Source organism: Dasypus novemcinctus, chromosome 17 (assembly GCF_030445035.2).
Source record: "Dasypus novemcinctus isolate mDasNov1 chromosome 17, mDasNov1.1.hap2, whole genome shotgun sequence".
NCBI lineage: Eukaryota > Metazoa > Chordata > Mammalia > Cingulata > Dasypodidae > Dasypus > Dasypus novemcinctus.
Window position 1 is genome coordinate 1,487,701 of NC_080689.1, and position 19,066 is coordinate 1,506,766.

At 58.1% G+C, this 19,066-nt stretch overlaps 2 protein-coding genes across 4 annotated transcripts in view; one reads left to right on the forward strand and one right to left on the reverse strand.

Annotated features, from left to right (window-relative positions):
• Positions 1-6,570, forward strand: part of ANAPC1 (anaphase promoting complex subunit 1) — a 116,324-nt gene extending 109,754 nt beyond the window's left edge. For all 3 annotated transcript variants that reach the window (XM_071208698.1, XM_058278076.1, XM_071208699.1), the window contains exons 46-48: positions 914-1,112; positions 2,833-2,967; positions 6,249-6,570. In XM_071208698.1, coding sequence (XP_071064799.1) covers positions 914-1,112; positions 2,833-2,967; positions 6,249-6,364 — 450 coding nt within the window. In that variant the 3' untranslated portion in view covers positions 6,365-6,570. The remainder of the gene's footprint in view (positions 1-913; positions 1,113-2,832; positions 2,968-6,248) is intronic.
• A 7,620-nt stretch (positions 6,571-14,190) lies between these two features.
• On the reverse strand, positions 14,191-16,376 carry LOC101447825 (speedy protein E4A-like). Its single transcript, XM_058278023.1, has 5 exons — positions 16,172-16,376; positions 15,322-15,380; positions 15,022-15,107; positions 14,662-14,836; positions 14,191-14,284 (listed from the first exon to the last, which is right to left on the reverse strand). Exons 1-5 carry the CDS (start codon positions 16,374-16,376, stop codon positions 14,225-14,227), a joined length of 585 nt encoding a protein of 194 aa, XP_058134006.1. The 3' UTR covers positions 14,191-14,224.
• Positions 16,377-19,066: the final 2,690 nt, after the last annotated feature.

The window sequence follows — 19,066 nt, forward strand, 5'->3', positions numbered from 1 at the left end:
GGTGGTTCAGGGAGCTGGAGTTCACTTGTAAATGTCCTTGGTGGTGCAGCTGCTTCGAAGCCCAGAAGGGGTGATGCAGGAGGTAACGTTTGCTTCCCTAAGTGATCTGACCAGTTCATTCCCTGTAGGTTATTGGTAACAGTATGGCTTTTCAAAAGCATTTAATCAAGTAGTTTTATAACCTGGCTAAACTTGGTCTAGGGTAATTTAAAAAGTAGAAATCCTCAAACCCACCCCTAACTACTGAATTAGAATTTCCGGGGTGAGGTTTAGAATCAGTAGTTTTAAACAGCTGTTCAAGTTCAGATGATATAACTAGTTTGCAGGTCAGCTTTTGGGACACCCTGACTTAAGCCAAAGGACATAACCTCGAATGGTAAAATACACTGTATGAAAAGCTGAGTGGGGAAATCAGTGAACTAAGCATCACACCATTAAGTAACAGTCTTAGTTAAAAGCTGGATTCTACTACAACCAAGTAGTCCCCAAAGACCCTTTCCCCTGGAGTCCACGCTCCGTGACTGAGAAGTGTGACTGTGTGGTGTCCCTGCCGGCCTGCGTCTTTGAGAGCAGCCAGCTTCTGAGCTGTGCTGTCAGTGGCTGGCGAGCGCCTGCGCTGTGTACCCAGTGAGCCCGCTCCTGTGCGGCCCTGTGGACCAGACTCCTGTGGTGTGGTTTTTGCCCGCCCCGGCACCCGGCCTGGTCTGGCTGTCTTGTACCTGCCTTGGTCTCCTGCTGGAGATTGACTTGAACCTGTGGTCTCGGTTTTTAGAGCTTTTGCTGCTTGTCCTGAAAGCTCTTGGTTTGGGGCACAGTGAAGAGAGGGCATCGTCCTGCGCATGTGGCGCTGGGCACAAGGCCTGGGGTGGTCCGCTCTTCCATGAAATCCTCACTGTTGCTCTTTCTCTTCAAGGCTATAAGAAGACTAGGAAGAGGAGAGATGTCTGAGACGTCGGAGCTCTGGCAGGTGAAGTTGGTGCTAGAATTTTTTGGCTCCAGAAGCCACCAGGAGCGGCCACAGAGCCTCCCCAGGCGAGGGCTCTTCCTCAACTCCGAGTTCCTCCCGGTCGCGAAGTGCACGGTGGACAGTGCGCTGGACCAGTGGCTGCAAGGTACCGTGCCGTGGTTCTGCGTGCTCAGCTGTTTACCTGTCTGCACTGTGAGCAGCACAACGTGGGCGGAAGCCGGGGTGGCTGTGGAGCGAGCGTGCCCGGCTGGGTCCGTGGCTGACCTCGCCTGCCGGGGTGTGTGTGTGGCGACACCCGCTGGACGCCCCAGCCTCATGCTGTTTCCCTCGAGGGCCGTCTCCTTTCCTCCCTCCCTGTGCTCCCGCTGCGCTGAGACTTGGCGAGGGCTTGCTGGGCGAGTGCCTGCCGCCAGGCCTGTGAGTCGGGCAGCGCCAGCAAACCTTGTGGAAGTCCTGACTCGGGTGCCGAGGGAGTTGTGAGTGAGTTACTGCCGTGAGGGAGTGAGCCCCCCTCGTGTGGGGAGTGAGACGGGCCTGAGGGGCCGTGCAGGCCTCAGTCTTGACCGCCTCTTGCCTCACTTCGTTCCTGTTCTTCCACAAGCTCGCCTGGCAGCAGCCTGCCTGTGGCAGCACTAACCTTCATAAGATCGGCAGTAATGGTTCTGGGTTATTTAAAGCCGTTAGTAATCAGTAGAACCTGAGAGCCTGAACATAATTCAGTAACTATCCACCTATACTCCTAGGACTCAAATTCCTGAAAAAAACCCATTTGTGAACCAGGTTGTGAGAAATCGAGGTGGAGGGCAGCGGTTACAATCCCGGAGTTTGTGGTTAATACCTTCACCTGACCTGTCACTTTACCTTGGGATTTTAAAAAATTTAATCATTATTTTTTAAATTTAATAATTTGATCCTCATTTTGGGGGAAAAATAGGGTAGTGCATATATTTTGGAATTTTGCTTTTATTCAGCATGGTGTTTAATCACATACAACAGACCTTTACTGTTGATTAGAAATACATCCTCAGATCTTGGCAGAGATCTTTGCTTGGCAAACACTGAATATACAATGCAACAGCACTTTGGCAGGGACTGGTGCATTCTCTGAAGCAGTGCCCTGGTTGCTTTTTCTGATAGCTTTGTAGGCCATTTGCGGGTTTACAATGCCCTGGCCTCTCCAAGCTGATTGCTGCTCTGATTCGCCAAAACCTGCACTTACCTTCTAATGAAGGACCATCGCTCTTTGAAAACTCTTAAATCCAGGGCCTCCTCACTCACTAGCCTTGGCAGTTGGAGCTGGCTTGGAGAACAGCAAAGCCAGTTGAAAACGTAGAGCCTAGACTTAGCATCGGAAGGCAGGATTGAGTTTGTGTCTAAATAAAATTACAGGGTATGTGTGGCCTTTTGGAGCCGTGCACTGATGACCCAACTATAATCATCCTTTCTGAAAATGCAGCAGATTCATCATACTGTGAAATGTTTAGGGTGTATATTTCTTTACTTAGATTTAAGTTCTCGAGCAAAGGAAATAGGTCTTAGGCTTTAAAAAGTTAACATTCTTGTATTTATCTTGGAGAGTTTAAAGTATGCACGAATGAGCAGAACAGTCAATGCCGTCCTGCCATTCCTGGGTCGTCTATGCCTTCTCCCCCCGCTGCTCCACTCGGTTATTTTCGAGTTCTGTACCATCTTACGCTCCCACCGGCAGTGGGACGCAGTCGGTCTTGGCACTGTCGGTCCTTGAAACGTGACGGCCCCGCGAGTGCAGCCCTGTTGACCAGCAGCTGCAGCTGGGGTAGCCAGCGCCGGCGCCCCGTGCCCCGTAGCCCCGAGCCCAGCGTGCTCCTTCTGTTCATGTCTCACAGCCGGGGGCGACATGTGTGTGCGCGCCTACCTCAGCGGGCAGCCCCTGGAGGACGCGCAGCTGAGCGCGCTGGCCTGCTTCCTCGTGTACCACGCCGTGCCACCGCCGCGACACCTGCCGCCTGTCGGCCTGGAAGGTAGGGCGCGCCCGCTGTTCTCAGGCCCGGGAGGAGGGGTTTCTGGAGTTACTTTCTCCGTTAGGTGTCATCGTCATTCGTGTTTGGTTGTCATTGCTGAGAACTTTTTAATGGAAAAAAATTATCTGAGCTCTACATGTGCATAAACTTGCATTTATATGCAGCAAAGGGGGGCTCTTATTCCCAGAGTCCCCCAATACCAGTTTATAGTCCTGCTAAACCAAGTGTTCGTGACCTTTTTTTTAACTGGTTTTTATTAAAGTTATTTTTGTTTTCAGGGTTTTCGGCTCAGGTTTTTTTGCTTAATCACTAGTCTTTATTCTAATATCATAAAGCTTTAAAATTAACAACTGCCTATGTTTGTATTTTTTTTTTAATTAAAAAAAAATAGTCTTAGTATCTGGCTATATTTTTTAGAATATGGAATCTAATACTACTCAGTAAGTGGTAATTAATTCTAAGCACCCTTAATTGTTTGTCACTTTCAAATTGCTGCCCTGTACTCGAGGGAGAAGAGAAGGAGGATGATTGCTTTGTTTATTCATTTAAGCTTAAAGTATGATTCTTCTGGTTTCTTGCTTTTTTAAAAACCTTGGGTAAAAATGCATTATCTAGAGGCTTCTGGTTTTGGCCATGATAGTTTTGCTTGTATTGGGCTAGCTCTTCCACCAAAGACAAATACAAAAGCTTGACAAAATGTGTGAAAGAGCCTTAAAGGACCTGGCAGTGATTGTGCTGGCAGGACTTACTGAGGGCAAGAACAGCAAAGAAGAAGAGGGAGGCACCAAACTTCCCGTTCACTGTCTTCCCCAAGGCATTTGCCGATTCACAGCACAGGAGGTAGTTTTGTAGAACCAACAAAAGGCAGCTCTGCAGCCGGGTGGGGAGCCAGCGCCGGCAGCAGTGGTGGACCTGGGCGCAGAAGCCTGGCTGTGCTTGTCCCAGGGCACGCAGACCTTCACCTGCACACCCACAGGGACCCTTTAGAAAGAAGCACGGAGCCGAGGCGGGGCCTGTGAAGTGCCAGCACAGCCCAGAACCAGGGAGAGAAGGGCGCTCACGACCTGCCCGGCGCAGCACAGGACAGCTCACCAGCTCGCAGGTGAGAAGCTGCAGGTCCAAGCCCTGTGAGCAAGCGCAGAACTGAGAAGACCAGGCCTGAAATCAGCCTGGAGCAGAGCTGCAGAGAGCTGCCTGAATTTCCCCTGCCTGACAGTGGGGCTCAGCTTAGGAGGAAGAAGGGCTGTCAAGAGCCATACGGTGCTGATGTGCGGTGTTCACGTGCAGTCAGACTGCCAGACAAAGCAAAGGCTGAGAGCAGCGGGGGACCCAGATTAAGAGACAGGCCTGCACATGATGTGGGTGTTTTAGAGTCATCAGGCTGGGACTTTATTTCCGAGAAAATAAAAGGAAAAGATGGAGAATTCCACCAAAAACCTGGAACCAATAAAGAAGCGTTAAATGGAGATTGCGGAAGAGGAAGATAAACTGAAATGAAGAACTCTACCTTGGTTAACTATCAACGTATCAGACAAGCAGAAGGTAAGTGAACTGGAAGACAGAGGAGTGGAAAGTAGACACTCAGAAAAGTGGAGGAAAGATACAGCAGAGAGTGTAAGAGGCACGTGGGGCACCGCGAGAAGGTCAGACCAGCCTGCCCTCAGTCCCCCAGTAAGAGGAGAGGAAGTGGGGGCACTTGAAGAGCCTGATGGCCAGGGTTGGAGCCGCGGATCAAAAGCTCAGCCTGCAGCGAGCCGTCGCCTCATTGCACGTCAGAGGGATGAAAAGAAGAGAGAGGAAAACACTTAAACCCTGGACTTCCTCTGCAGGCCAGCACAGGGTAAGAGGGACCCCAACTCCCGCCCGAAACAGCATGTGGACATGGCACCACCAGCCCAGAGAGGTGGAGCAAGCGCGATGCGCCCCGCAGTGGCTCCAGCTTACTCCACGAGAGAGTGTGCAGGCTTGTGGAGTGAGGGCGGCCCAGGCGGGGCTGGAGGGCCCCGGGAGCTGAACAGGCTGAGGGAGTGAATTCTGTGGATGGAGCCTGAGGAAAGCGCTCTGTGGACAGAGCCACCGGCCGGGAGTCCCCGGGTGCCAGCAGCTGCTGATCGACGAGCACACACGTGTGAGGAGGGGACTGCGGGAACCACACGCGGCAGCGTCATGGTCGACAGAGCTCTTGTCCTGCCAAATCAGTGTTTGAAGCAGAAGCACGTCGTGAAAGGATAGAACTGTGTGTCAAATAGTTTAACCGCATCCCAGAACAAAGCTGAAGAATATAGGGAAAAAAAAGAAAGGGAAAATAAGGAACAGCAGGTGGGAAATGGAGAAACTGACAGCAAGATACTTGTAGACCTGAGCATATCCATAACCCCGTTGAAGGTAAGGCACCTCTTCCTTCCCACATCCCACCTGCACGCTGGAATCGTCTTCCCGTCTCCTCACTGTGTTTACTCTCTCTGCTTGGGTTTTAGTAACAGTTAAATAGGAGGTAATCTGCCCTAATATCTGCTGAGGTTTATTGAACATTTAATTCCCAGCCTGACTTGGCAGTGCCTGGCGAAAGGAAGCCCCAGCAGTTTCCCCTTCATGCCACGTGCACGTTCATTCTTGTGCTAACCACGCCTTTACCAGAAAGCCGCTTTTTCATGTCCAGACTGCGCACTGAGGGGGAATGCCGGGCCCTGCAGAGGCGCGTCCACCCCACATGCCCGCAGTGCTGGCCAGGCCTCGGCACAGGGTCGGGAGACCGAGTCAAGTGAGGCAGAGATGAAGGCAGAGAGGGAGACGCGGCCGAGCGGGCCTTTGGGCCATGCTCTCGTGGGCTCCTGGCTGCACCTGTGCAGCAGAGGTGCAAGCCATAGCTTTCTGAGGAGGAGGCACAGGATTTACTCCACTGGATTTATGCTGACCCTGTGCTCTTTTTTTATTTAAAGTATTCAGTGTGTGGATTAAGAATTAAAAGTATTAGAACCAGGGGTAAAAAAAAAAAAGTCATTAAAATTAAATGCCGATATTTATTACTTTTAAACAATTTATATAATTAATCCATAGTTTCACATCCAGCTATAGATCACTTTCTGAAATGGAGAGATGTCAGAATGGATAAATTTAATCTTCTATGCCAAATCGTATTTTACAGCGCATTAGGGAAATTCCTAATTTACGTGTTGTTTGTGGGCCGTTACTGGCAGAGGGACGCACACCTGCTTTACAGGGATCGGCGCGGTAAGGCAGCTACGGCACCCAGATTGTGACCCCCGTTTCCGTTTCTCCAGGGAGCGCCGGCTTTGCTGGCCTCCTCTGCAGGCTCAAGCCGCTGAAGGTGCCGGTGCGAGCCCTGCTGAGACTGGCTCCTGTGCTGCTCGCGGAGCCGCAGCCCATGGCCACGTGAGCTCGCCGTGGACACCGCCCTGCAGCGCGACGCACCGCAGTGACAGGCGTCGCAGCCGGACGTGATGCAGCTCGAGGGAAATGAGATGCACTTAAAAATGTGTTGTCAGTGTTCCAGAGACTGTCTTGTTGTCAGCGTTAACATTATATGATACATAAACTGAGAAGTTACTTTTATAAATAAAGTTTTTGCTTTGTTTTCAGAAACTTGTGATGATTGCTTTAGTTTTGCGCTTCAGAGACTAGGGCAGTGGGGCTGGTCTAGGTAGCGCTTTTCAGTGTCTTCAAAGTGTGGCAAGTCATTGAGTTGATTTTGTGCTCAAAAGTGCAAAGTTTTTTAAGAAGCAAGTTTTAGTTGAAGATGTTATGCCTCAGAGGCAGGAAACTCAGAGAACTCCAAGCAGGAAAGGAAAACAAAAACCAAACCAGACCACACAAAATCTAGACGTATTAGAGTCAAACTGCTGAAAACCGGGGGTAAAGAGCTCATCTTAAAGGTGGTCAGAGAAGAAAATAACTACGTACCGAGGACAGATTGAAATTACAGCAGCGTGCCAGTGAGGACCGGGGCACGCTGGAAACTGCAGCCGCGTCTTTAAAACCCCAGGCAGCTCTGAATACAGAATTCTATACCTAGCAAAAATATCTTTTAAAATAGAGGATGATTTGAAGATTCACATACAGAAGGAGCATTTACGAGAAGAAAACATCTATGCAAAGAAATAGTGGCAGAGATTTTTGCTCATTTTTTGTTGTTTTTTTTGGCTCATTGTCTGCTCTGTTTGCACCTTGTCTGCTCGTGCATCCTGGGGCCTCCTTGTGAAGGTAGGCTTGCCTGCACGCCACGGAGAGCCAACTCAGCAAGGTGTGACGCAGCAGAAAAAGGGAAACGAGCAAAAACACAGAAGAGCATGCAGCGAATGGACACAGCAGACAGCATGCAAAAGAAAAGCCATGGGGGGGATAAAAAAAAAAAAACTCCAATTACAGACAGATATCAAAATGGACAGAGATGCAAAAGCAATCGCAAAACTGTGATACTTCTTTAAAAAAGAAACTGTGATGGACCTGAACAGAATAGACAGATGCACAATTACTGTTCTCTAATGATGTGTCCTCCTGAGGTAATTCGTTTACTCTAAAATGCATCAGGAAATAAGTTGAAACAGGAAAGGAGAGATATGTGGGATAAAGCAATTGGAATAAAATGTAAATGATAAAACCTAGAGTGGTGCGCATGTGTTTATTGTAAAATTCTTTTGATTTTGAAGTTGGAAAATTTTAAAATTTTCAAGCAAGAGGCCAGCAGAGTGCAGAAGGACGGGGGCTGGTGTGCCCAGGGCAGGATGGAGCACTGCCTCTGGAGCACTGCCCCGGGAGCACAGCTCAGGAGCATTTCTTAGGACTGCTCAGGAGGACTTAGGAGCACTGCCTCAGGAGCACAAGACCTGGGTGTGCTTCCATTGAGAGGCTTGCTATGTTGGTGACTCTTTCTGCAAAGACAGACCAACGCGGTTTGAATTCATCATCCTGGGCCGTAGATGCCGTTTCCCGCTTCGTGGTGGCTCCAAGTCCGTACCACCGCCGTGGCGGAGTCTGTGATTCTGAACCTGCTATTGCCAAGGTCTCCAGGTCCGTGCCCTTGTCTGAAGGTCCGTCTTGGGACCTGTGCCGAGCAGGAACCCATCGGGGGCTGCCCGGAGGTGTGGCCAGAGTCCGGGTCTGAGCAGGTGCCTGAAGAGGGTGGCATCTGGGAGCCGGAGAACACAGCCGGGCCCAGGGGGCAGCGCCAGCCTAGAAACAGAAGATGCAGGCGAGCGCGGGCCTCGGCGCGGTCTGCTCAGGCGCTTGCTTCACAGCAGCACGGCCTGTCGGGTCGGGAAGGGGCCGGAGTGGGGAGGCATGGATGGAAGGCCAGGCTGTGGACCTCTGTGACCTCTGCTGCCGTCCCCTGCCAGCATGGACCCTGGGACTGACGATGGGGTGGGGCAGGGCGTTTGCCCTGCGTGGACTGGGGAGCAGCGCCAGCAGCCGTCTTGATTTCCTATCTCACGTGACCTCGAACAGCGGGGCTGGGGCGGAGAGCATGGCTCAGTTGGGGAGGGCAGGGCCGGTGGGCTACAGACGGGCAGACTGGGTCCAGGGAGAGGAGCCCCTGAGCCCCCCACCCCTCGGCACAAGCCATCCTGGTGCTTGGAGGGCAGGAGGACCCAGCGCTGGGCAGGGGTGGCAGGGACACGTAGAGCAGCCGCGCAGACCCTTTCCTGCCGCTCTTGACTGCGCGGCCTCTGCCTTCCAAGTGGGTTAATTGAATTGCTCTGTTGCTTTCTGAACCGTTCTGAAACAACCCTCCTGACTAAAGTTTCTTCTAGTAAAAGTTTTTCTACCTACTTTGTGATATATGAACATGATATTAGTGTCATTGGTGCGTCTGTGGGTGACCACACGCTCCTGCTCCCTCTGCCTTTCCCCCGGTACTCAGGTGTGAGGTGGGCCTTATTGCGGCTTCTGTCCAGTACTCGGGTGTGAGGCGGCCTCGGGCTTGCTGTCCGGTACTCGGGGGTGAGGCAGCCTCATTGTGGCTCGCTGTCCAGTCTCCGTCCAGGTGCTCCGCGGTGGGCTGGCCCTGGTCGTGACTCCGCATGGCTGTGCCGTGCAGGCTCCCATCCCGGGGCCGGCAGCTGGAAGCGAGTTAGCGCCCTTGTGCTTCTCTTACGGTCCTGTTCACATCTGGGCAGACCTTTCCCTATTGAGAGTGTTTTAATTACCGCTTACCGTGCCGTTCAGGAAACGAAGACCATCCCTAGAGCGTAAACTGGGAATGTCGTGGGTAAATGTATGCAGGTAGCAAACTGCAGGCCGAGCCAGCAAGTCTGCGTCACGAGCTTCCTTGCTGCAGGCCCTGCCCCGTGTCTGTGCGCTCAGCACCACCGCCTCGTCCTCCGCGGAGCGCGGCCGATCCCTGCGTGCCAGCTCTCTGCACAGCCCTCCTTCGCTTCTGGGTCATCTCCCCACGCTGACTCCGTGGGCTGGTCCTCAGCTCCCCATCTCTGCCACCTCTTCCCTGTCTTCTCAGCCTGGAGGGTGTGAGGACTGCGTTGCCTTGTTCTCTGGCAGGAGCTGCAGGTGGGCACCTGGGCAGGAGGTGCCCATGTCTCCAAGACCCTGCGGCTCTAGCTTGGCAGGGCCTGCTCTGCCCCTGCCCCCAGTGCCCGTCCGTCAGAGCCACCAGCCTGCCCTCGCCCTGCCTTTCATCCCCCTCCAGTCCTCGGCCCGGTTCTAGCCCTCAACTCCCCTTCCCGCATCCCTTTTGCTGGGGACACCCCAGCGCCTCCTGCAGTGGGGCCTGCCCACGTCCCACAGACCACTCTCCGCCCTTGGCTCCACCCCGGTACCTCCCGGCTCCCAGACATCCAGCTTCCTTGTTCATTCCCAGATCCTCAGCTGCTCTCCAAAAGTTCCAAATTTCTTTGCACCCCTGCACCCCAACGCATCTGGCTGGCCTGATCTCCTGGCTACTGTGGCTCTCAGGACCTGTGGACACATGCCCTGCGTAAGTAGTGGAGCTGCATCCTCCCGCCCATGCCTGGAGCCTCAGGTGTGGAGGCAGCGCCGCTCCTCAGGCGGCTGAGGGCAGGACTGCCCTGAGCTTGGCTTCCTGCCAGAACGTGCCCTCTGCCGTGGCTCTTGGGAGGTTTGCTGTGTAAGGGCAGGTCAGGCAGAGTGAGCGTGCCCCCTTGCCACAAGCAGCTGGCCAGGTCCAGAGCCTTAGATGGAGACCTGTGTGTCCACCTTAAAGTTGTTTCCATGTGAGGTGGGGCGGGGCTCCCGCCTCGGGCCATGGGCTGCTGGCAGAGGAAGTGTCTGGTAAGCTGGGGAAGAGGCACTGCCGGGCCATGGCCCTGGGCTCTTCTCTGGGATGGACAGAGCCGTCCCAGGCTTCCGTGTGGGGGAACGAGGGGGGACAGGCGGTTGGCAGGAGGTGAAGGAGATGCACACGCAGCCTCTGTGGGTCACGACTTGGCCGGCTTGCAGGTTTGATGGATTTTCGGTATTTGTGAGGTCGGGAAGATGTCGAGCAGTGCAGCCAAAGGCCATCTGGGGCTGTCTAGTCCACTGCGGTAAAGCAAGGGCGTGTGGGCGTGCACCTGCCCTCTGTGGGCACCGTGCGTCCAGTCTGCTCTCGGGTCTTGGGCTGCGAAGGGCCTCGGTTCATGAGAGCGTCAGCCTTGCTGGGCTCTTGGGTCACAAGTGGCAGAAATGGAGCGGGCTCCTCTCAGGCACCATCTCTGAGGAGCGGCGTCTAGCAGCTCAGGCACCACCAAGGGGCAAACCACGGGGAGAGACCAGGGCCATTGGGCCAGTCCCATCGGGCCAGTCCCATGGAGCCAGTGGCCAGCTTGGCCTCTGCCCTCCATCCCCGGCTGTCCTGTAGGTATCTCCCCTGCTGAGATGTCAGCTGCCCAAGAGCAGGGAGTTTTGTTCCCCAACTCACGGTGCCTAGAGCAGGGGCTGGCCTGTTGCCAGCAGGCATGTGGTGCGTGAGCGAGTGGAATGCCTGCTCTGCACAGGACGGGCCGCCCGAGCCCCGGGGACCAGGCGGGGAAGTGGGCGCTGGGCAGTCGACTGAGAAGCACCCAGCCAAGCTGCAGGGCAACAGGAGTGCTTTCCTGGGGTCCTGGCATGCAGAGCAGGGAGCACAGATTCAGGTGGCACCAAATCGTGTCCGTCGTGCTTCCAGGCAGGGTGTTAAGGAAAAGCTCAGAGGAGCAGCCTGTGGCCGCTGGACGTGTGGGCCCTTGTCCTGAGGCCGCGTCGTGAGGGAGTTCCTCATCGCGGGCTGGCCTGGGGGGTCATGTCCTCCGGGCTTAGAGGAGCCCGTGGCTGAGGCCGTGCCCACCCGGGCAGTTTGTGATTTAGTAAGGGTGACCTCAGGATGGCCTCCCAGCTCCACTGGAGCTCTCAGCCAAGGCAGCGACACCTGCCAGCACCGCATTTTGGGAGAGCACCTTAATCCTGCAACGGGCAAGCCTGCAGTCCAGCAGGCTGCGGCCGTGCCTGACTTCTGGGGGACTCTGGTTCTGGTTCCTCAGGTGGCAGCAGCCCTGCCTGGGAGTGCATCCATTTCAGCACACGGTGGAGGGCGAGACCAGGAAGGGCTCTGAGCAGCGGTGCCAGAAGCAGGCGCAGGCTCGCTGCATCCGGCCGGGTGACGCGGGGTGGACGTGCTTTCAATGAGCAGTGGTGCCAGAGCGGGTGCGGGCTCGCCGTGGCTGGCCGGGTGACGCAGGGTGGACGTGCTTTCCATGAGCAGCGGCGCGACTTGGACTGGCGCTGTGTGCGGCCTGCGAACAGGACCCCCATGCCCCCTGTGGGGCCTGGGAAGGAAGTCAAGCCCCAGCCTGAGGCTCCCACCCAGTCTGGGACCTGAAGCTGCGGGCTGGGGTGTCTGGGAGCAGTGCTGGGGGCAGCGGGGCCATGGGCATTACTGGACCGCAGTTCTTTAGCCCTTGACCCGAGGGCCCCGGGCGGTCCTGCCAAGTGAGCCCTGTCCGCAGGAAGAGGAGGGGGACTAGGCGGTCTTGGGCTGGCACCTGCAGGTATTTTTCCTCTAAGAACGTCAGTGATGAAGTTTGTAGCTGTAAACTCTGAAGTTACTGAGCAAGTACAGCCGCAGGACCCACCTGGCCACTGTCCCGGAGTGGCCTGGGCCCGTGTGCTGAGGGCCCGCCTACTGCCCCCCCACATCCTGCCTGCTGCCCCCCACCCCACCTGCGGTGCCCCCCACATCCCACGTGTGGACGCGCCACCTGCTGCCCCCCATGCCCCGCCTACCGCCCCTCCTGGGTGCCCTTCCAGAGCTCTGGGGATCTTGAGCCTGAGTTTTCCTGATTTTGGAACCAAGTCTGTTTTTTTCTGCTCTCGTTTTGGGGTTGTCGGTGCACCCCCCTTGTGCTCAGCACTGCGGACCCGCCCCAGGATGGTCGCCAGCGGCATAGAGCGGGCTGTGCTGCGAGTCCAAAACCGCCCGGTACTTTCAGAATGAGTTCAGATTTACTGACAGTACCGCACACACTGGCCTGTTACGTTTGTGTGGTATTGCTCATGTTTCTCTTGTGTTTGCTGGGTGTCTTGAGCTTGGCACATTTTCTCTGTGCTTATACTCTTGGCATCTGCTGTGTGAACACACCTGACACGCCGCCTTCCTCCCACACCTTCCCTGGGCTTCCCGTGCCTCCCAGCTTTCGAGGTGCCCCCGGCAGCCCTAAGGCCCCCTCACGCCTCCTCCCTTTGTAAACTTGGCCTTTTGTGTCGGCAGAGCTGGATTCGCATGAGGTTCCCTTACCCGACGGGGTGCACGTGCCCCATTCCCACCTGTGTGCACGTGCCCCCTTATCCCACCTGTGTGCACGTGCCCCATTCCCACCTGTATGCACGTGGCCCTTATCCTACCTGTGTGCACTTGGCCCCCTCTTATCCTGTGTGCATGTGGCTGCCCCTTAGCCCACCTGTGTGCACGACCTCTTATCTGGCCTGTGTGCCGTAGCCCCTTGCGTTGGCCTTACATCTGTGCTGACCCCAGTGGCCCTTGGCTGAGGTCCCCGTCGTCTCGCCATGGACGGCCACTGATGATGGGCGGGAGAGGCTTGGAGGGCAGCTGTCCTCAGCCCTGTGTGTGGAAAACAGCCCCTGCCTGCGCCCCTGCCCTCTCTGCCTTTTCCCAGCCATTTCCTTGGCCTCCTGCTGGACTTCTTGTCCCTCCCCTTCTTCCTGTTCTCAGTCTCTCCGAGGTTCCCTTCCAGGTCACTGCAGACCCTTCCCCAGGATGTCCAGGGACCTCTCAGCAGATGCCCACTGGGCGCCCAGCTTCTGGCCCCGCCCTGCCTCTGCCTGAGCCCGCCCACCCACAGGCGAGGAGCTGGACCCGGTGCGGGGCCTCTGCAGCTGCTTCCTGCTGGGAAGTCGGGGGGCGACTAGGAAAGGGCGACGTGAGGCCAGAGCCGAGCATCCAGCATCGCGGCGCCTGGTGCGTGGGAGGGGGCAGCGCCGAGGAGGTCCGAGTAGCAGAAGAGGACGAACAGCGGCCCCACTGGCCTCTGGGCGACTTTGGGACGCAGAGGCACCCGGTGCTCAGGTACGAGCCGGGGACGTGCTGCGCTGAACTGGGCCAGACGCAGGTCTCTCCAGCGCACTCCTCCCTGCTGCACCCCTTGGGCACCCCTCAGGCGGCCAAGCTGCCCAGGCAGGGGCTCCTCGCCCACTCAAGGAAAGCCAAATACAGAAGCTAAACTTAGACCAGAGAGCGCGCATCCCAAGCTGCTGTTCTGGAAGCTTCTGCAAGGCCCTCTCGGTTTCATCCCGCCCCCCTCCAGGACTTCCTGGGGCCACACAGGACCAGCCCACGACTCTCCATGGGAAACAAAACACGCAGTGGGACGGCCTTGAACGTGTTTCTCTCTTCTGAGAGCCACCAGGACAAAGTCCCTTTTTCGGGAAGGATGGCCATAGTGTTTTTCACGTCCTTTTGTTTAAAAATTTCAACTGGGATCAAATCTCTGCAGAGGTATGGATTACCTGGAGCTGCGTTTCCAAGAGCTTTCCTGAAAAACACCGTGCGCAGATTGAGACCGCGGCTGCCCGTGCACCGGTCGCCACCCAGGGATTTGGGGGACTTGGGTGCAAACCCTGGAATCACCGCCTCAGAGCCCTCGCCCTGCGCATGTGCAGCCAGGAGCCCCGGGCGATGACACCACCCCCGGCCACCCCAGGCCACAGGGACCCTGGCTGCAGAGGGTGGCTGGCCGCGCTGCTCACCTGGAGCGCCTGCAGCGCCTCTCCTGCCTGGGGCCCTTGGGGGCACTTACGGGGCGCCCTGGCGCACCCGGCTCCAGACCCAGTGGTGTGGGTTCTGCGCCTGGATCTGAGGGTCCGCCGTGAGCTCCGGGTCAAGGGCCCCGCCCTCAGCCCAGCGCGCCCCTCACCCCCAGCCCAGCCCCGCCCCCAGCCCAGCGCGCCCCTCACCCCCAGCCCAGCCCCCAGCCCAGCGCGCCCCTCACCCCCAGCCCCGCCCCCAGCCCAGCGCGCCCCTCACCCCCAGCCCAGCCCAGCCCCCAGCCCAGCGCGCCCCTCACCCCCAGCCCAGCCCAGTCCCCAGCCCAGCGCGCCTCTTGCCCCGGCCCCCAGCCCAGCGCGCCCCTCACCCCCAGCCCCGCCCCCAGCCCAGCGCGCCCCTCACCCCCAGCCCAGCACGCCTCTCACCCCAGCCCCCAGCCCAGCGCGCCCTGGCCCCCAGCGGACCTCCTCACACAGCTCTGGAGTGACCCAGGCCCGGTGCCCCATGGCGTGGAAGAATTCCACCTTCAGCCTCAGGAAGTCCCTGTAGAGGTCTGGCCAGTGCTCCTTGCCCAGCAGGAACTGGAAGATGCTGCGCTTGGACACGGGGTTGTCCTCCTCCATGTCCGAGGCGATGTAGCTGCCACAGCAGAGGGGGAGCTTGCACCCGAGGCAGGAGGGGTGCGCCCGGGACTGCGTGGCCTGGGGCGGCAGGGGGCAGGGGCAGCGCAGCCTCCGGGAGCGGACCGTTTCCCGACCGCCTCGCACCCAGCACCGTGCTGGCGCCTGCCCTGGGGCCGCTGGCGGGCCACCCCAGACACTCACAGGGCCAGGAAGAAGTGGATCCTGTTGTAGAGGTGTCCGGGCAGCCCCAGACGGCCGAAGTACTCCACCACCATGGACAGCAGGTACTGGGGCGCCAGAGGCAGAGCTGCAGGTGCTGCGGGCCGGCCCGTTCCCCGGGCGAGCCCAGGGGCCTCCAGCAGCTGCCCAGGCGGGCAGGCCGGGAGGGGCCCTGCCCTCACCGCTGGCTCGCACAAGACCCCCGTGTCCTCCCCAGGCTGTGCCCCTGTCTTCGCTGCCGGCGCGCCGCAGACGCCCGCATCCTCCCTGAGCTGTGCGTACCTTGTCAGACACTTTGAGGAAGATGTCAGCCTCCAGAAAGCTCTGGACCACAGGGTCCTCTGTGAGGAGGAGGAAGCCTGAGGCCTGGCCCCGAGCCCCTGCCCCGTGGATAGGGCAGGCTCCCCTTTCCCCGGGAGGTCCGTGAGCCCCGACGGCTGTGGCGCCTTCCGCTGGTGTGCGTCGGGCCGGGCCTTCACTGTGCAGTGGGGGCCCAGGGCCTGTGAGATGCTGCGGCTCTGCCTCTGCACTTGGCCCTGTGCTTGGGGCTGCGGAGCCCCTGCCCCCTGTCCCCTGAGCCCTGGAGGTGGGAGGGGCCCGGCCCCGGGCTCAGGAGCTCCCCCCTCACTCCAGGAGTGGTGGCCACTGGGCGCCAGCGCCTGGGAGGAGTGAGGGCATGACCGGCACGGCAGACGGCACGGCCGGCAAAGCTGAGGAGCTTGGGCTTAAGGCTTTATTCGGGGAATTTAAACCTGACTTGAAGGAGCCTCTGGGGCTGGTGGGTGCCGAGTCGGGCGGTGAGGAGCCCACCAGGTCCTCCTGGGCACCCCCGGCCCCTGGCATGCTGCCCCTCACTGGGCCCTGCCGTCCCTCCCCGAGGAGCCTGTCCATGGAGGCCCCATCCTCGCGCTCCCGTCCCCTGCGTCCCTCTCACTGCCCGTCGCTGGCTCCTGATGCTGCTCGCCCGGCGGTCGTCTGCTCCCACTGGAGCTCGAGTCCCCAGCGTGGCTGCCCTCCCCTCCCACAGCTCTAGAGCCCTCACTGGGGTAAATGCGCCCCGGGGGTGTCCTGCCGCCTTGGGGCTTGGCCCCTCGCCTGTGGAACCCGCCCCGCCCGGCCCCCAGCCGCGCACCCAGCAGCCGGTAGAAGGCCTCCTGGTCCTCTGGGCGGTAGGTGGGCCGACGCCTCCTGTTCAGCCTGAGCTTCGTGCCCCCCACGCGGCACACAGTCCAGACGCCACCCTCCTGGCCCCTCTCGCTGCGCTTCCGCTCAGAGGCGGCTTCAGAGAGGGCCGGGGGGCCGTCCCCGCAGGTTGCTGTCGGTGAACGAGACCCCATGAGCGAGGGCGCCCGGAGTGAGCGCCTGCGCCGTGAGTCCCTGGGGACGAGGGGCCACGCGGGGCTGAGGACTCCCACCTGCCCCGGCACGCGCCGGCCTTCTCCGCCTCCAGGCCGCCTTCCCGGGCCTCTGCTTGGGGGCGGCCTCTGGGGACGCCGAGCCCGGGAGGGGCCTGCTGTGTGGCGCTGCGGGCACTGCGCTGGAGGGGTAAGGAGGAGCGGCCTGCTCTGGGGTGGGCAGCGGCCACTGGCCTTCCTGCACCGCATCTCTGGAGATGAGCGCGGGGGTCTCAGGTCTTGGGGCTGGCAGAGCTGCAGAGAAATCGGAGGTGCACGAGAAGGTGTGCTCTGCCCCAGGGGCCGAGGGGAAGGAGAGCCGCTGCGGGGGCCTGGGGTCCGCTCTGCCCCGCTCACTGGGGGCCACGCACCTGCCATGCCCTCCTCGCACGCCTGCCCTGCTGGCCACTCTGCACCGGCCCTGCGGCTTAGCCCAGTCTCTGCGGAGGCTGATTCCGAGCTCGGGGTCCTGTCTCACCTCTGGTATAAAGAGTGGAAGAGGCCCCACCTGGCTCGGCCGGGCTGTCCCTCTGTTCCACCTGCTTTTCCTGCAGCAGTGGAACGTCAGCTCGCTGAGGTCACAGCCAGCAGGCGTCGACTCACTGAAGTTCAGGCATGGAGCTGTGTGCCACGGCGCCCCTCGTGGAATCCTGGTGGTGACCACAGGGTGGCCTACTTCTGACCTGACTCACGGAAGAGGGACCCGGCATGCAGGGGGACAGCTGGCTGGGGCTGTCCCGTCCACACCGAGCACAGGACCACCGTGCCCCAGGCCCGGGCTGCAGGCCGCACGCCCTCGCTTCTGCCCGTGAGCCGCTGCAAGCTCGCGGGGGGGCCTTCGCAAGAAGCCAGTGCCCGCGTCCTGTTGCAGGATAGGCCCTCCTCACGCCTGCCCACGGCCCCCCGGCTCCCTTCTCTCCAGGCGGCCACTGACTGCGTCCTCCTGACCTCTGCCCTCCCCTCACCCACAGCCCCGCTGTGTCCCCAGGGGCACTTTTCCGAACCCATGAGCAGCTCAGATCCAGGCTCTCGGACCGGGGCCACCTACCAGGGTGCAGCCCCAACCACACGCGGGGAGGGCACTGCCCGCAGCCAAGCGCTCGAACAGATGCCTCTGAGGTTCCGGGGCCCGCCCAGCACTGATGACCTCACGCCATTCCACCAGGAGGGCCTCTTGTCCCCAAGCCCCTCCGTCCGAGCCTCCCCTCGTGTCAGTGAAACGATTCAAACGAGGGGATGCATCGCATGTCAGATGTGGAAATAAAATGAAAAGTTGGCCAGTGTCTCATCCATAACTGAAATGGTTATCGGCATAGCTTATTTTTCCTCCTTTCTTATTTGTGTTTACTTGTGATGTATTAGAGTCGCTTCTTAATTTCACGTGCGGAGTATGAGAGCCACATCCCCTTCAGCAGGGCCCTGAGGGAACGACTGCTGCGGACTCACAACCCGGAAGTCCATCTGCCTTGGTCACGTCTCACTGGTTTTATGTGCACTCACTGTGTGTACTCACGTGTGTGGTACTCACTTGTGTGTACTCAACGTGTATGTGTGCTCACTCGTATATTTGTATGTGTGTATGTGTGTGTGCACTTGCTTATGTGTGTATTTGATGTATACTCCCCTTTGTTTTGTACACACTTGTATGTGTACTTGTATGTGTGTAGTCACTTGTGTTTGCATACTTGTGTCTATTTCTGAATACATGTTTGTGTGTGTATTTGTATTTCCTTGTGTGTATTTGTGCTCACTTGTGTGTATTTGTATTTCCTTGTGTGTACATGCCTGTGTGTATTTGTGCGTACTCACCTGTGTGTATTTGTGTGTACTTGTGTGTACTTGCTTATATTTGTGTGTACTCACCTGTGTGTATTTGTGTGTACTTGTACTTCCTTAAGTGTGTATTTAGTTCCATGCAGTTTTACTGTGTGTACAGACTCGAGTGGCCCCACAGCTGTTCCACAACTGTGGCCCCGCGCGCTCTTCTCCTGTGGCCACAGCCAGCCTGTCTTTTCCACTCTAACCCCGGGCCTCGCGAATTCGTTCTCCACCTCGATGGAGTCATTTCAGGGTTATACAAGTGAGCCAGACAAGGTAGAGCGGATTCCGGCCTGCCCCTCGGCACAGTTCCCGCCAGCCCTGCCAAGCCGCTGTATCCATTTATGCGCCTCACTGCTGGCTCCGGGGTTCAGACGGACCTGCTTGCTTGACCAGCCACCATCTGAAGGACATCGGGTTGTTTGGTTTTGCATGTGCGTGAAGTTGCTGTGAGCGTGGTCTCCTGTTTCCCTGGGACGTAGGCCTGGCGAGCCGGCTGGTCACAAGGGAGCTGGTGTGTGGCCCGGAAGAGTGTGCGGCTCTCTTCTAGAGCCGGGGGCCAGCTCACGCCCTAGCCCTGGGGGAGCCATCCAGTTTCCCCACATCCTCGCCAGCGTGAGGTGTCGTCCGGTGTTTTGTTTGTTTTAGCCGTGTCTCGTTGGCTAGTGGCCGCGAACGTTTTCATGTGCACGTTTGCCGTCTATAGTCTCTTTGGTAAAATGTCTATTCAGGCTTCCCTCTCGCGGCCATTTGGTTTACTGTACTGTTGGACTTTGAGGGTTCTGTATATATTCTAGACACACGTCCTTTGTTGG

Bases quoted from the DNA above. Each gene is read 5' to 3' on its own strand.
- LOC101447825 (XM_058278023.1), bottom strand. From the start codon at position 16,376: ATGGGGTCTCGTTCACCGACAGCAACCTGCGGGGACGGCCCCCCGGCC. The intron at 15,381-16,171 runs GTGCGCGGCTGG...TCCTCCTCACAG, and splicing joins GGCCTTCTACCGGCTGCTGG to AGGACCCTGTGGTCCAGAGC. The intron at 14,285-14,661 runs GTCCGCTGGGGG...GCGGACCCTCAG, and splicing joins CTCCAGAGCTGTGTGAGGAG to ATCCAGGCGCAGAACCCACA.